The sequence below is a fragment of the Centruroides sculpturatus genome, unplaced genomic scaffold (assembly GCF_000671375.1).
Source record: "Centruroides sculpturatus isolate CEXI.00-Female unplaced genomic scaffold, Cexi_2.0 scaffold234, whole genome shotgun sequence".
Lineage (NCBI taxonomy): Eukaryota > Metazoa > Arthropoda > Arachnida > Scorpiones > Buthidae > Centruroides > Centruroides sculpturatus.
The window spans coordinates 1-18,427 of NW_019384411.1; the positions used below are offsets into that span (position 1 = coordinate 1).

At 29.7% G+C, this 18,427-nt stretch overlaps 1 protein-coding gene across 1 annotated transcript; it reads left to right on the top strand.

Annotated features, from left to right (window-relative positions):
* The first annotated feature begins 3,200 nt into the window (after positions 1 to 3,200).
* Positions 3,201 to 16,707, top strand: LOC111619008 (Down syndrome cell adhesion molecule homolog). Its single transcript, XM_023360639.1, has 4 exons — positions 3,201 to 3,314; positions 11,484 to 11,762; positions 15,128 to 15,315; positions 16,496 to 16,707. Exons 1-4 carry the CDS (start codon positions 3,239 to 3,241, stop codon positions 16,634 to 16,636), a joined length of 684 nt encoding a protein of 227 aa, XP_023216407.1. The 5' UTR covers positions 3,201 to 3,238; the 3' UTR covers positions 16,637 to 16,707.
* Positions 16,708 to 18,427: the final 1,720 nt, after the last annotated feature.

The following is an 18,427-nucleotide window of genomic DNA, read 5'->3' on the forward strand; positions in this document are numbered from 1 at the left end:
ATTTAAAATATATGCTCTCCACTTCAAATTAGTAGTGTCTCGCCCCTGTACATAATACATTTCCTGTTAGCAATTGAGTCCTTACAAGGAAAAATTTTTGAAGTGAAATAACGGAACTTCCGGTTTGCGTCGGAAGTTCATGTAATGTTAATCCGGTCCTCCTGCCTCTAAACTTTTCATATTTGGTCTCGGGTTTTATCTATGTCACACCGTTCTTGAGATTAAGGAAAGACGGGTAGACGGACAATATAGGTCTACAATTTTTACTTTCCCGGCTGTTATCGTATATAACGGAAAGTATTGCGATCGGTCAAAAAATTACCCTCCCCAAGATTTCTATATTTTTGGACTTAGGACACCTTAAAACGTCGAGAAATGCAAAACAGAAAGGGGGTAATTTCTGTATGTATGGATGTTTGTGTGCGTGTTTCTGGGCACGATTTTGTTCATTCTCTTTAAAACTTAATAACTCCTGTGCTTTTTGTCGAAAATGTCTGAGATTTTGCACGGAGGTTTGTGTATTAGGAGAATTGATACTATTAAAGTTTGGTGATTAAAGGTCCAGAGGTAGAGAGATAATGGGAGTTGTCTGCATCCAGTAGGGTCGGACTTAATGATGATTTTACTCGTTATTAGCATTTACAATTATTTTTATAAAATTCATCCCTACGTCAAAATTAAACTTTTAATTTAAAAATATAAGTTTTTTAAAATAAAATATGATAACAGATGGTGCCACCAAAATTTGAAATGTTGCCGGGAAAGTTGAGCAATTCGTCGGAGAAAAAGCATATTAAGGCTGAAATCTCCAAATGAACCAGGGAGGAGACGATAAGCATAAAGGAGCAATTCGTCGCTGTTTTTTTTTTTTGTTTTGTTTTTCGTCTTGCAGCCCATAAACGTGATTGATTGTATGAGGTTACTTCTTGTGCTTCTTGAGGTTGCAATGAAAAAGATGCAAAAACCAATTAATTTAATTTCAAAAAAAATTTCTTTTCCTGGAAGATGGCTAGTAGAATATAAATATTTTGATAAATGAATCAGTGAAGAAAAATGAACAATTAATTTAATTATCTAAAATGGTAAATTAAAAACTAGCAGCGAGTTGTTTAACTTTTCCTGCAACATTTGGTGGCACCCATCTGTTGTCATATTTTATTTAAAAACTTTTTGCCGTTTTATAATAATTGAAAATATAAAAAACTTAATTTTGAGGGTAGGGATGGGTTTTTAAAAAAATTGTAAATGCTAATAACGAGTAAAATCATCATTAAGTCCGACCGCAATTGAGATATGACATACGACCCCCTTTTATCTTTCCACCCCGTCGACCTTTTAACCATCAAAATTTAGTAGCATCAATCCCCTAATACACAACCTCCCAGAAAAATTTTCGACAAAATGCACAGGAGTTATTAGGCTTCAAAGAGGGTTTCTTAACTTTCCGCCCTATGGGCGCTAAGAGGGCCTCATTTAGCAAGCCCATTAAGGGTTCGGTCAGACCCACAATGGGGCGGCCGGGCGGTGGGGGACGACATATCCGGACAGACTATCCCTCCGAAAAATTCCTGGGGATTTTTCGACCCGTCCGGATGCGATCCTGGGTTCCTCAGAGCGGTAGGCTGTCACTTTGATCGCTGGGCCATCCGGACGTCGCTTCAGAGCGTGAACAGAATCATACCCCAAATACACTAAGATCCATGCATGCAGAAAACGATTTTTTTTTCGTTTTGCATTTCTTAACGTTTCAAGATCCCGAGTCCAAAAATGTAAAAATCTTGGGAGATCAATTTTTGACCGAGCGCCATACTTTCCCCCTGTTTATAGAGCCGAAAAAGCAAAATCGCAATTATAGACAATGTTTCCTACTTAGGAGTGCCTTTGTAGAGTTTCGTATCAACAAGTCTTCGTAGATAGACACACTATGGGAGTTTTTGATAGCATTACCAGCGCCGTCGAAAGTTGGTAAGGGAACCGGGCGTTGAGATGTCTCCTTTTATCTTTTCGTGAACAAATGAAATACGTAGAACATTTCTTTATTAATAAATAGCAGTCTTAAATGTTTTATTTTTTGTTTATAAACATAACATTAATTTATAGATATTAGAAACACTATGGGTCCCTTATTAAGTTTACTTTGAGCCCGGGGAAAAATTTCCAGCTCTTCCCTTTCGACTGCTCTGACCACCTGTTTTCTTCACGTAACATATTCTTGTGTTGATTTCCCACTCTATAAACAAAATAATTATCATATATTTTGCTCTTTTCTCCACGCGTTAATAATATTTAGTGCTTTTTTTTATCGTTTGAAAGGAAATTCTCCTGAAATGGTGTGCCCTTCATAAATTACAATCGAAAATTGCTCTCTCCTGTTAATTTCATTCGAAAATATTTTAATTATTAATTAATAAGGATAATCGTAGACAGTAAATGGATTTCAAGAATTTTCGTTAACCTTAGCAAGATAATTTTCAAATCATTCGACGTTCCGTGTTTGTTTGTTTGTTTGTTTGTTTGTTTGTTTGTTTAGTTAGTTACGGCAACGCAACACTTGGGCGATCTGCCTAGGGGGATGCCTTCCGGGAGAATTTTTTAAGGGAAACTGGCCCGTAGTTAGGCGTTTCAGACGTTGAGAAAACGCCACGTCCGAACTCCCAGTGTTCGGGAACGAAGATCGTTTGGCCACTGGTGGGTCCATTTGACGTTCCGCTTCTCCCTCATTCACCGTCTCTTCGCTATTCGCTTATAAATTTCAATGATATTCTCTCGTTTATATGAAATTTCTCTTGGTTTTGTTTCACGTTCTTTATATTATAGGTAAATCAAACTAATTAAGAAATTTTACCAAATTATTTAAAAGTATTCCAAAATTTATAAGAAATTTTACTCATTCTTATTTATTTCACCGCGTGGATATCATCCATAAATAACGTATAAAATATGTACAAAAGTGAAAAAAATATATATTTGTTAATAGTCTCAACTTCAAATTTGAAGAAAAAATTATCCCGAGTCATCATGAAAAAAGTGAAAAAAAATTTTGTTCTTAATCTTTAATATTAATTATAATTTACTATAAATGCATTATTCTAATTTTGAGAGATGATATAAACATAATTTACCGGATTTAGAGAGCTTTTTAGAATTAAAACCCTCTTTAAAAAAAAAAAAAAACAGTTTAATAATTCGCCTCCAGAGGGCATCGATACTGTGATGGCGGAAGTCGGTTGGTTTGGAAATGACATTTTATAAATGTCAGCTGTTCGATGCACTTGTTTATTTATTGACAATTATTTATTTATATCCGGCGAAAGGTAAGAATTCTGTTAAAAAATGAATAAAATAAGCATTTAAGTTTATTAGTTAATTTTATTTTAATTATATTAAGTAGTAATTAATTTTCTAAAGATTTAATTTGATTTTTCTTCGTGGATTTAGGTTATGAGGTTGACCTCTTTTTTAATTAAGTTAAAAAGGGTCAATCGCTCAGTTTGTTTTAAGAAATTTAAATGAATTTTGATAAAGATGTTTTCACATCAAAAAATTCTACAACTACTAATTAATATTTTGACAAAATCTTCAAGTATGCTAATTATTATCAATATATAAATTTGATAATGTGGGTCATTTGGAGTCTTACCAAACCTTTGCTGATGGTCTGATTTCTGTAAGCGAAATCATCAACAAAATTAATGGGTTTATGAATTTAATTAAAGCTTTCTCATTTTTAAATCGATTAAATGGTTGTGTGGCGAGAACTTGACTGTCGTAAGAGAACTACGTTCGAGTCAAAATCCTGACTTATGCAATTTAACAAAACGAGTTAGATGGCATTCTCGTTTTCTGTCGCACCTAACAGATTCTGAGTATATTTAGGTGATTGGCAACTAAGTAGGTGAGCCGACAACAAAATCTGTTTTGTATAATGTGTTGTGCTTGATCAAATACTCATCTAGATTTGTGATTCTCAAAGTTATTGATTCGTGGACACTTAAAACAAATTGCAGATGAATTGCAGACCGCCTGTGGCCCCATTCTTATCTCGTAAGTACGGTGGTACCTCAGGATACGAAATTAATCCGTTCCGAAACTGAGATCGTATCGTGAAAATGTTGTAAGGTGAACATCTTTTCCCATACGATTACATGTAAAACCAAATAATTCGTTCCAATGCGAAAAACATACTCAAATTAAAGCCAAGTAATACATTAAATAAAAATAACTGTAGTAAGGAAAACACTGAAAAATGCGTTTTGTAGTTGTAAATGTATAAATAACCATAATAGAATAATAATTGATTTAAAAAAAATGCAGTTTTATTTGCACTTTACCCTTTGAGGATAGACGACGGTGGAGGTGTAAACTGGTGGCGGGAGAAGGGAAATGATACTAAAACTTAACTTACATAACATAATGTAACAATAACTTTAAAATAACTTAGAAAAGATAAAAAAATTAGTGTTGTTTTATATATTTTTTAAATTTTTTATTCACTGCTTTTTGCTTTCTTTCCTTCACTTCCACCAGTGCTTTCACTGGATAGAAGTTGCTTGGTAAAATATCTATCCAAAGAGACATTTATCCAAAGAGACTTTCCAAAGAGACTATCCAAAGAGATTATCCAAAGAGACTATCCAAAGAGACTTTAGAAACAGTTTATAAATTGACTTTGCCTACTTTTTAAACTGTTTCTAAAATGACTTAGGCAAATGTCATTACTCCGAGCAGCAATACAGCCAGTGTGAACCTTTTCGGGATGTTTCTTTTCAATAAAATCAGTCACTTTCTGATAATACCTCGAGATTTCCTTTATCGAGCGAGATCCTTCCACGACGAAGCAAATGCGCAGACCGAGACCAATGAACAGGAGTGAATAAAAAATGGCACTGCGAACTAATGTAACGTCGTATGGTGAGTTTTTGTTCGTATCGTGGAGCAAAAATATGTTTGAATTTCGTGTCGTATCCTGAAAATTTCGTATGCTGGGGCATTCGTATCCTGAGGTACCACTGTATTACCTTAGAGAATGATAGATCATGCTTGAGATATATTTTCTATTGCAGGGTTCCTACTCATCTAGTAAGTTGAGAAAAATCTGGAATTTTCGTTAGTGTTTGGAAAAAGTCGGGGAATTAGCCTCTTTGGCTGCCTTGTTGATTTTTTTGCCGACGATATTCTTGACTTAAGTGTAGTCTTCTGCAGGCAGCAAGAAGTAATGTGGTGTAATATAACTTATGAAAAGTATATTTGTATATTTTGTAACTACTGGATAAATAGAATATGATAAAAAAACACACCTTTAAAAATCCAGCAAAGAAAATTTACTAAATAAAAACGTTTTTGATAGATTTAACCAATCTTCCTCAGTTACGATAAAGTAGAATGTGAAAATAGAACATAAATTTAAAAATAAACGATAACCAGAATTCTAAAATAAATACATAAATAAATAACTGAAATTGTAGTTGCAAATAATAAATAAATAACTACAGAAATAAAATAAACAATAAAAAATAAAAATAAACAAACAAATGTTCCTTAATTAATAAAATTAACTTTCGTAAAAAGACCGCCGTGCAGTAGCCAAGGTATCCGCGTCTCTATGGTTGATGTAACCGGTATTTTTGTGCGCTTTGAAAGTCTCCAATCTTTCCAGATATCTCATAGTATGTATATTCGATGTTGGTTTGATGATCGATGCCTGTTCCATTGCACCTGAATGTCCTGATATTGTGCGTAAGCTGCCAGCGTCATGTTATTGAGATTTTTATCAATTGTATATTTGTGTTCTTTGAGCTGTTGTTGTAAGTTGCACATAGTGGCACCCACGTAGACCAGTTTTGATTTAAAACGTTGGTCGATTAACGGGATGGAGTAAATTTTCATGGCCGAATTACGGTTATACGGTTTTTTATCATTCTTTAAAATTTCTGAATATCGTTGGGCTGCATCGATATACAACCTTGAGATTATTAGCTTTGGCTGCTTTCTTATATCCCTTTTTTTTAAGAGGCATACATAAGAAAGCAGCCAGAGCTAATAATCTCAAGGTTGTATATCGATGCAGCCCAACAATATTTAGAAATTTTAAAGAACGATAAAAAACCGTATAACTGTAATTCGGCCATGAAAATTTACTCCATCCCGTTAATCGACCAACGTTTTGAATCAAAACTGGTCTACGTGGGTGCCACTATGTGCAACTTACAACAACAGCTCAAAGAACACAAATATACAATTGATAAAAATCTCAATAACATGACGCTGGCAGCTTACGCACAATATCAGGACATTCAGGTGGTTTTAACTTATATCCCTTTTTTTTTAAGAGGCATACATAAGTTAAAACCACTCTTCATTTCTGGTCCACCAATGCATCCTGACATTTTGCTGCTTGAAAGGTTGTGATGAACTTCCTTATCATTTCTATTGGATAACCTGTTGTTCTGCAATCCTTAAGACGTAATTCAGCTGTTTTAGTGTCATGTATGCTGGTACAGTACAATGTGTATATGTCCTTCTTATCAAGGATCTAAAGGCTGCCAATTTGATGTGGAGCGAATCAACAGAGTTATGTGGAATTAAAATGGGTTGAAAACATAGTTTCCTGTATACTTTGGTCCAAACTTTGCCATATTTGCAAGAGATGGAAATGTCCAAAAAGTTTACCATTGTTTCACTCTCCTGGTCTAATTGTAGGAATAATCCACAGGGGGTTATTATTAATCACTTTTAATGTAGGTTTGGTTTTATCTGCCACAAGATGAAGATATTGTCAACATATGTAGCATAAAAGATAATAAGGTGTTGGAATTTGGGTAGAATGTTGTTTTCTAATTGTTTGAATCACTAGTTCACAAAGTATTGCTGATGTGGGACTGCTCATCGGTATGCCTCTTCCTTGTAAGTATACTTTGTTCTCAGATTCAAAGAATGATGTATAATATACAAGATGCACAAGTTCCAGTATACGATTGTGATGTTTTCGTGCATCATCGATGTTGGCAAACAGGAAATCTCTTATTGCACAAAAACAAGAAGGTATTTTTATAGAAGGATACATTGATTTNAAGATGCACAAGTTCCAGTATACGATTGTGATGTTTTCGTGCATCATCGATGTTGGCAAACAGGAAATCTCTTATTGCACAAAAACAAGAAGGTATTTTTATAGAAGGATACATTGATTTGAAGTCAAAGACCATCATGTATCATTGGCTACCAGAGAAGTTGTATTGAGACGTTCTATAACCTGCAGTGAGTTGTTAACTGAAAGTGGATGGTAAGTAGCCTTAGAATGTTAGAATTTGACCAGCTGTTTCTTGATCAAAAATGTCGGAGGATTACATTTCTTGATCACAGGATGTATGTTTTTTTTTTTTATTGTACTTATGAAAAGGGTGCAGAATATTTTTAGGACCTAAAATTATTCCCAAGCATATATGAAATTTCTCCAAAATTTTACAAATTACAAAACATGATAAATAATTTAATTTAAATGTTGTCATTTTTCATTTTAATAATTTTGATTGCATAACAAAATAATTTTTGATTTACTTTCTTGTTTATTAATATTTTATAAAGTTCAGGAAATTTATTAAGGGATAAATTTAACAAATATACACTTTTGTACATGTGTTACACACGATTTGTTAATGAATAATAAATAAATAATGGCCTTTTTTTCTTTAAAGCCATCTGAATTTATGGTTGTGGATTAATAACAGGATAAACTATTTTAATTCAATAAAACAATTTATTTTTAGTCTTAATAATTTGGCAATTATAAAAAAATATATAACTGTTGATTAGAAAAAAATAACTAACTAAAAAATTGGAAAAGTGATAGCATACATGCATAGTAAGATAAATGTTGTTTTATTTTGTCAATGTGCCATACTGTAAGGGACGTGAGAATTTGTACAGAGTTGGTCAGGAAAAGTCAAGGAATTTAAAAGAAAAATTTGAGTAGAAACCCTATTTATGGTAACCTAACAAGAGATGCATGAAAATGTTTTCTCTCTGGCTAAATAGCATAGAGTTGCATTTTGGAAATATGACCAGGTCATCTACAGACCACCTGGCACTAGCCTGCAGACCTCTGGTGGTCCATGGACCATATTTTGAGAACCACTGATCTACATGACCCACACTGTCAGGTCTGATCTATTCAGAATTGGCAAAAATTGCATTCAATTGTATGGCTTGTAATGTGTTAGGTATTTTGCATTAAACACTGATATTTTAAATTATATTACAGTAGGATGCTGTTTCATTTTTTATTAATGGAATTGTATTATTCAAATATGAATCTATAATCCTGAATAGTAAAATTGCTTAGTCCTGGGATATATGTTCTATAATTCCTAATTTTATTGACTTCAGTTGTATCAATACATCATCAAAATTTAATAATTAGATATAATTTAACAATTTTGCAATTATTAAGACTTATTAAATCTGTTAATAATTTTATTGTAACATATGATGAATATAATAATTGGTAATATTTTTATTATTATTTTATCATTGTATTTGAAATTTAAAATGTTTAATTTTGACAGAAAAGTGTTTTTTGTCCCAAGTTTGTTGTAACCCAATGGTTTTTGCTTTCATTTTTTGAACCCTTAATTATAATTTTTTTAATTAATTGTAACTCTTTTTTTCTTCTGCAACATAACTATACAAATTATTTTGGTGTTGTCTCACACAAAAGATAATCAAATTTAAATTCGTTTTAATGATTTTAGTAATTTCATTAATGTTTGTTTTATAAATTTGCCTGCTTTTTAAAAGAATTTTAATAGTAAGAGAGTTAACATTGATTGAACTATAGGGCTACCTAATTTCAAATCAAGGCTGGGGGTTGGCAATTCAGTTTAAAATAGAAACAAAATTATTTTTTAATTGAATAAATATTATATAAAATTATTTTTAATATTTAGTATATTTATAATGATAAAAGGACTTTCTCATTATAATTATGAAAGTTTGTTATTCATAGAATTGCTGTAATACATTAAATTTTCAAATTTGATTCATGCGATTCTAAGTAAAAATTGATTTTTAAGATGAATCAGTGTAGACATTCATTGTTCAAGTGAATGAATTCAAAAATTGGTTAACTTGTGATGATGATGATATTAGTTTAGTTCATTGCATCATTTGCCAAATCTAAGTTAGTGTTAAATATGTGATGACTACAGGGAAGGAGAAGAGCAACTTCTCCTTCCCTGTAGTCATCACATTGGCCAATGAAGCAGTGCAATGTTCCAAAGATTACAAACCTAACTGACATGATGGGATAGTTCTTTGAGTAAAAAGGAATAAGTTGTAATTTCCTATGTTGTTTTTGAAACCGTGTTTTGCGAATATATTGGACTTTGAAGTCCAAGTTGTAATTTCTCTAAGGGTAATGTTGCAATATTAACTTTATCTGAAATAAGATTACAAATTTATTTTCATAATACACAATAAAAGCATGCATATCCACATATAAATGGAGAATTTTCAAGTGTCTTTCTAAAGATTGATTTTAGATTTCTCAATCAATTTCCATTCTTAAGCTTAATGTTTATTAATTAATGAATATACTGTGCTCATAATGTAAATTGTTAAATTTTCTAAACTAAAATAAACGTTAGAAAATATTCAAAAGAATCAAAATTGAAATCTGGAATTGTATCGGAATTGAGAAAAATTTTGGTATCATTCCATCACTAGTTAGAATTAAATTATGTTTGTATTATGGAAAGAATAAAATGTACCTGTATATATTTTATTTGTTAAATGTGAAAATTTATTAATTTAGAAAATTTTATGTATAAAGTGAATCACTGGATAAAAGAATTTAGAGAATTTACCCAATTTTAAATTTATACATGGAGAAATGTTTCTGTTCTTCAAGTCTGATGTAAAGAATAAATAATAGCTAATACAGTTTATGTAGTTATAAATTAAAAATTTCACTATGTGGTCTACCAAATGAACAATCACAATTATGTGATCCTAGCATACCATTTGTGTTGCAAAACTTCAATGGACATTCAAGTATGGACAGCCATCTGTCAGGTGTTGGAAGAGTCAGGGGATAAAATAACCAATCAGTTTATTTATTTGAACTAAAATCCATCACAGAATTCAATCCATAAGATAGATAATAAGGATCAAGCTTCTGACACTGATCATCTTGGAGGGGACAAGACGGTTGGTAAAGAGCATGGAAAGACTCCTCTCAGCCATGAGACAATCTAAATGTATGTTTTGGAGTAATTGACATAAAAAAAGCAGGGGCAATCTCACATAGATCTAATGGAGGTGACAAAAAGGTTTGAGAAGTGGTTCTGAACGGTAGAATTATGACTGGATTATTTAAAGATGATTCCAGAGATAGAAGAGTCCACTCATTAAGAAAACTGCAAACTAGGAACCATCTGGAATGGAATCATTTTCCAGGCCTTGTTAGTCGCAGGCCTTACTCATTCTAGATCAATTTGATTCACTGTTGGATCATAAATAATCTATATATATATATATATATATATAAATGGACGTGTGTGTGTCCCTATATTTCACTTTTCCACAAAAACTACACATTTCACATGAATGCTGTTTGTATGTGGCAGTAGCCCCAAGTCTCCATTCATGCACTATGGGGGTTGCATCTGGATAGCTGTAAGGGTGCAGGAGAGATGGGGCTGAAAGTGGTTTTCTATTTCGAATGTTTTGTTCAAATTTAATTCGAACAATATTCGAATTTGAATTCAAACATAAAATTTGAATATTGGTTCGATTATAGAACGATTGTAAACGTTCCAGAAACGTTGAAAAGAGTTTGTTTGACTGGACGTGAACAGGAGATGTTCAGAAATAAAATCGGGACCAGGTCTCTAATTAGTCTGGAAACAGGGGACCTAGTTCTTGCATTCTGTGAAAACGGGTAAGATTGGCTATACTGTAATGTAATTATCTTAAACTTCACTATCGTTACTTTTTGCCCACAAATAAAAACCCAGCAAAGCGGGTCCTTGCAGCTAGATTCTAGATTACTTAGAAAAACAGTCTTTTATATATAAAAAACAACTATATTACATACAAATGTACGAACAAATAAAAACCCAGCGAAGCGGGTCCTTGCAGCTAGTTTTATTATAAAAATAAACTACTTTCTAAGTGAAATAAATTGCATCACACTCTTCAAAATATGTTTATGATTTTTGCTGACCCATATCATTTTGAGAAATTGATGTATATTATCATTTTATTAAGATTTGCATAAATTATAAAAATAATTTGTTTATAAAGTAAGTTATTGTATTGATAGATACTATGCTAATTTCTAAAATAATATTAATGTCAAATTGCATTGAATTGTAATTATCACATTTGTCAGATTCTTTTTCTTTAATTTGTTTTAAAATTATGATAAAATTCATATTTTATTTTGTTAATATATATATTAAATTTATTTATTTTTTCTTTAGCTTCTATTAGAATACTGCAACCTCTTCCTGCTACAACTATAGTTGATCTTGGATCAAAATTAACACTGTCTTGTAATGTGAGTGGCATTCCAAATCCACAATTCAGCTGGTTTAAAGATGGACAGAAGCTGGCCTCTGAATTAAAGCGGAGAATACGCGAGTTAGAAAATGGAATTCTAGTATTTACCACTTTGGAAAAATTGGATGAAGGAAATTATACCTGTCATGCTGAAAATGATTTTGATGCTCTGAATTTAAGTACTCGAGTTATTATTCAAAGTAAGATTTGTTTTTTGTTACATTTTATAATTTGATAAAATTTATATGTAATTCTATAACAAAAAACATCAAATTGCTTAATGAATGAATATTGCTTAGCCAGAAACAAATGTCTGAATTAAAGCCATGTTTTTGAACAATATTTTGTATAGAAAATATATCTACCCAGAATTATACATTGTTTAAGATGTAAGATAACTAAAATACTCAAATCATGGACTAATAATTAATATAGAATACCAAACAATAAAATAAAATAAAAGCTAATTCTTTAATGAAGAACATTTAAACAAAAACCAAACAGAATCAGAAAAATTATGCATTCAAATGTTTTTGAATTGCCTGAACTGATCTTCAGCATATAGAACATTGTTGCTATGATGGTGAGATTGTAGAATTTAATTAAGTAATAGTTGGCATGGGTTACAATAAAAAAATTCAAAAATTGTGTATTAATAATGAATGAAAGCAAACTTAAGTTGTAAAAAGTTTATTAATACAGTAATACCCCGAACTTACGCGATAGGTGGGACCGAGCGGTAACCGCATAAGTCGAATTTGCGTAAGTCGGGGTATAATTTCGCATATAAATACATACAAATAATTTTTAATTGGGGCCGGAGACTAAAGAAAACATTAATTCCAGATTATTTTTAAGCAAGTGAAACACTACACACATAAATCTTAATATGCATTGGTGATAGTAATAGTGGTTTCTGTTTTTGGAATGTGGTTTAGAAACTAACAGTTTGAACTGTTTACAGTTAGTAGAAAAGAAAAATGCAGATTGAACTTGACAGTGGAAAAATATTATTGGCATATATCTTTTTGATTCAATAAATAAAATACTTGTAGGCACAAATATGACTATATTTTGTATTCATGGTGTTTTTTTAGGTCTTCCAATGAAAACAATGAGTTGAGATTTCACTGTGTAAATTAAATCTTTTATAGTCACTTGCTTTGTAATTCTTATTTTTACAATTAATATAAATTTTTCAGTATGACTGCATGAAATTCCACATTTAAGTGTCTTATGTTTGTTGTCAATCTCTGGTTTTACATAGTTCAAAAGGATGTGAATTTAAATTATGTTGGTTTGCTTCATAAATTTTCCAGAAACCAATTAGGCTATAAAATTGAAATTAGTATCTAGTGGTATCTATATCAGAGAATGGCTATATCTATTACTATATGTAGTAGATATAGCCACTCCCTGACTGACATATGGATTTTGTTCTGCAAAGTCAGAATTATAAATGCTTATGTAGCATTTGTAATTATGCTTGCCTAAATTTGAGTATAACAAAAAGAAATGTGTGATAAATAGTGTGAATGGAATAAATTCAATGTTTTATTTTCATTTACTGGAAAAATGATGGGTATGTGCTTTGAAATGTACAATTAAAAAATTAAGACAAATGCCAGTAAAAACGTCTTACAATCAAAAATAAAACAAGAATACAAGTGCAATTAAGAATACCAAATACTGGACAACTACTGACCAACAGCAGATGGTCAAGCAACTATATATATTCAAATTTTATTACAGAACAAACACAATGAATGTTTTATGTGCTTTTTTTAAGCAGTTATGGAGTTAGGCTTTTGTTAGGCTCAGTTATGGAGTTATCCAGTTGGTTTGCCATTTAATTTTTTTGTAATATGCAAAATACATTTCTATGCATTTTTTGAATTTTCATGGGACAGAAAAATTTATGCAAGTCAGTGAGTGTCTGTATATAAAAGAATATATTTTTTCTTACAACTATAATGAATTTTCTATTAATACTAAAATAAAACTTTTCCAGAAACTGGGCTATACTATAATGTACAAAAATTCACTACCCTGATGTTTACCCAGCTTATTTTTAGAAAAAAACGAACATTTTTGGTCTACTTCTAAAGACCTTCTTCATTTGTTTAAAATTTTTCACCTGAAGTAGGTCTTAGAAGAAGGCCAAAAATGTTGTAGCTGGGTGAATATCAAGGTAGTGAAATTTTGATCTTCAATCATCAATAGAAATGTACAAAGTAAATATTAGTAATTGATATACATTGCTTTAATAATCTATTGTTTCATTTTATTTTTATTTATTTAATAATATAAGGTGAACTCTGTATATGGCATATTACAACAAAAAAAGTCATTATGCTTATCAATATCAATTCCAGTACAAAATACATTATTATTAACAGTACAGCACAAAATAATAAGCCTGTTAAAAAAGAAAAAAGCAATATAATATTTATGACAATAAACAAACAAAACCAACAATAATAATTATATCCAAAAAAAGAAAAAAAATACACACAAAAATGGAAGCAAATAGTCAATGCTAACAAAAATTCTACAGAAACTATATACAAAGAAAATTAAACAATTACCTGAAAGAAATGAGTAAATTATTAATTATAATATGCCCAAAAGCATATTATAATTAATAATTTCAAACCAACCAAAAATGCTGCCAACTCTCAAACACTGAAACATGCAATAATATACTATATCGACATCTCCTGGTGGTTATTTTTTTTTTCAGAATCTTATCTTAAACTAAACAAATTAGTTTTCATTAGCCATTCATCTTAGTAATAAAATTATAAATACAGTGATATTTATTATAATCTTGTAACAATTGCTTATATGATTGAACTGATAAATAATCTGAACCAAAACACTTTTATCTGTCATACGTCAAAGCCTTACATTCAGTTGCTAAATGAAAAGCACCAAAATTAACACAAGAGGAACAGAATTTACAATGATCTAAACACAGAGCTATCATTCTTTTAAGTATATTGTATCTCACATATAACACTGTTTGTATAATACAAAATAGTCTCTCTATATTTAAATAGGTTACTGAGCCCCATTCATTAAAAATATCCAAATGCAACTTATTATATTTATAATTAGCAGCTCTATCTTTAAACTGCTTCATACACAGCAAAATATTAAATAAATATACTTTTAATTAAAATATATAAGACATACTAGAACAGTGAGAATTGATTAAAAAAAAAAAAAATTCATCATTGAACATACAATGATTATAATTAATTTATAACAAAAATTTCTAAATAAAGATGTATCTTATTCACTGAATTCACTTATATTTTGATTTTTTAATCAGAATGAATTTAACAGTAATTTTATTTTTATACTTTTAGTTAATGATTTATCTAGTTTGGTGATAGTTTCATTCAAAGCATTCATAAAAATTGTTATTGTATTTTTACTTTTTCGTGTACATGAAAAAGTAAAAATACAATAACAATTTTAATAATAATTAATATTTTTGTAATTGTATATTTATACATAATGTTAAAGGTTAACCAGTTTCTAAATAATTTTTTTGCAGCTCCTCCAGACAAATTGGTTGATGTCAGCGTTCACCCAACAACAATTGTAGCCACCATCCGCTGGAGAGTTTCAGACGATGGTGGTTATCCAATAACTCATTTTACTCTGATGTACCGTCCATTACATTCCAATGAGAGAATTGCTGCTTGGCATATCCCATTTCCTATTCTCATTAGTCCAATTGCAGTAAGTGCATTTTTATATAATTAGACAAAGTAGTTTAAAATTCTGACTAAAAACAAATTAAATATTTTTTTGTTTTTAGAATAAATGAATTCCTAAACAATAAATTTTGTTAATTAAATCCAATGGAATCAGTTAGTTAATTGACATGGAATTATTTAAGTAAATTTCTTATTTACTGAATTACAAACAGAATTATACATTCAATAATAATTACAGTTGATTTAGATGAATATTTATCAATATTTTAATTAAATTTCACTGTATTAGAGAAAATTTAAAGTATTGCAAGTATCAAGGTTGATTTGACTGCAATTAACTTAATTAAGACTTTAACGTTTTTCTACTATGACTGTATTAATTTAATAAAGTGCAATATCTTCATGTTTGTTATATAATTTTGTTATATTAATATATATAACAGATTTTTTAAAGTAAAAACAGTTTTTAAATATAATAAATTATCAATCATTTTAGTTATTAATTACATATTTAAAACTTCAAATAATTTTGTAGTATAAAAAGTCTGGTATGACTTCTTAAAAAGTGGTTAACTTTCTGAAATCAGAAATCATTATTATTGTTGTTATTATTAAAGTTAAACATCATTAGGTTTGGTTTAATTCAATAATTTTCATCATATTTTATGTACCCAGGTGCAGATCAAGGAATTTCATTTAGTGGGTGCACTTCATGTCAATATCGATGTCCTTGTAGTTCTATGATGGAAACTCTTTTCTACTTAGGATTTTAGGGAGTGCGTAAGCATCCTCTGCACCCCGTGGATTTGCCCCTAGTACCATAATTAATTAATCTTAATATAAATTTTTTCTATATTTTCTTTGGCAAAGAATTACATTTTGTAAGTAAAGTCTAAATCCCACTCTTACAATAATTAACCATAGATTGGAAAATATTTTAGGAAAACAATAATATATATTAACAAGGATATTTGACCAAAACTTTACAAAAAGACTGAAAGCATGTATATACTGTACATTTAGAATCAAAATACATTTTTATAGCAAGAATATTTTATACTTGAGAGAGAATTGAATTTTGATCATTGATTCAGGCCTTGTAATGATGATAAATAATATATAATTAATGTTTCATTTTGGTTTGTGTTATTTTATTAACTATAATTTTCTTATATTATCAAAAAAGTTGTATATACTTTCAGCGTCAATTTCTTGTATATAATCTGCAACCGGGAATGGATTACATTTTTCGCCTCTGGGCCAACAACAAATTGGGTCCGGGAGAAGCAACTGTAGTGCAAGCCTCGACGACAAACACATTAGAGTCTCCAGGTATTTTATAAGTTTATTAATCTGTAACAAAATGTGCAATATTCCTACAGCAATATATTTTTTTACTTGAAATTTCATTAAAACTAAAATAACGAAACATTTGTACTTATTTTGAAAAAAATAGTATTATAAATTATATCTCTCACAATTTGACTCAACATTTATCAGAAAATTGGATTAAATTTTTTTTAGTTTATATAAATTATTTATAAAACAATTTATATTTAGGTGAATCTTTAGTTGCTATCAATAAAATTATAAGATGATTTTATCTAATATATAAAATTGTCCTTAATTTATGAAACACTGATATTTTTACATAGCTATATACTAAAATAAAAAATTCTACTAAAGCTTAAGTTAAAATAGAATTGTGAAGAACATATCAGTTTATATTATGTCATATTAAGATTTACAAAATATATATTATTTTTTCATGAATTTTTAAAAAATGTCTGTTAGTTAAAATTTATCTAAAAATAATTTCAAAGATAAATGAGGTGTTTTTAAAGAATTCAAAATTTGTAATTATGCAGAGATTAACTGTGTTCATTGATAGTAATATTTTTTATAATTAAAATATATGTGAAACAGGTAATATCAGCTATTTATTTTACTTATGAAATTCATAGATTTGATGTATAAATAAAGGATAAATCTTTTGTATATAATCAGAAGGTGGTTGATACAATGACTGAAATGTAGTTTATTAAATAAAAGGATTATTATAATTGTTGATCAATAAAAATATAAAACAATGGGATCGGTGAAATTTCTAAAATATAATTTCTAAAAATAAATGATTATCTTTAGATAAAATAAACGAGTAAATATAAAACACTCTTTCTTAAACCGATTTCGAGTGATTTATATTGGCAGACAAATAATTAACAAAGATACTATACTTCAGCCAACGTTATTTCTTTTATTATTTTCCAATTTTTCAAAAAATTTTCCAAAAGGTTCTCCAAATGCATTTCGCCGTTACAGCCTCATCGGTGGATTATCTTACAACAAACAACTCTAGTTTTTATACAAATAAATTTTTCCCAGCATGCATCAACGTTTAGACCGACATTCTGATTTAACAAATTTGCATGTTCAACAATACATAAGTGCTCTACTACTCGTCTTTTAAACACGTTTTCTATTTTATATAATATTTTTACCGAATTTTTATTAATTTTACAATTATAATTGATACAATAATGACACCAAGGTGACTCTTGTCTTTTTAGACGAATCGCTGCCTCCTGTTCTTTTAGGCGTATCTCGAGCCTCCATCCCGTTTCTCCAACATATGATTTCGCTTGCAATCACATGATACTTTGTAAACCACTCCTGCGACGTCAAGCTGATTTCTTACTTTATTTTGACCTTTAGTATTTATAATATTAATGATATTCGACATTTTGTTTTCCTGCTTCGCCACTACACATATAGAAAACTTTTTAAATATGGGTTTATATCGTTCATAAAGATTATTTATATAAGGCATTTTAACATAAGTATTATTATTTATACAATTTTTTACATTATATCTGTAATTTATAAAAGAATTATACCACTTACAAATTTTACTCTTTGGATAGTCGTTCAATAAGTATTTTCTAAATAAATGTTTAATTTCTTTATTTNGTCTTTTATATATAAAAAACAACTATATTACATACAAATGTACGAACAAATAAAAACCCAGCGAAGCGGGTCCTTGCAGCTAGTTTTATTATAAAAATAAACTACTTTCTAAGTGAAATAAATTGCATCACACTCTTCAAAATATGTTTATGATTTTTGCTGAC

Excerpts from the sequence above, each read along its gene's own strand:
- LOC111619008 (XM_023360639.1), top strand. The coding sequence starts at position 3,239 with ATGACATTTTATAAATGTCAGCTGTTCGATGCACTTGTTTATTTATTG. Across the intron at positions 3,315-11,483 it reads TTATTTATATCCGGCGAAAG|CTTCTATTAGAATACTGCAA; the intron begins GTAAGAATTCTG and ends TTTTTTCTTTAG. Across the intron at positions 11,763-15,127 it reads TACTCGAGTTATTATTCAAA|CTCCTCCAGACAAATTGGTT; the intron begins GTAAGATTTGTT and ends ATTTTTTTGCAG.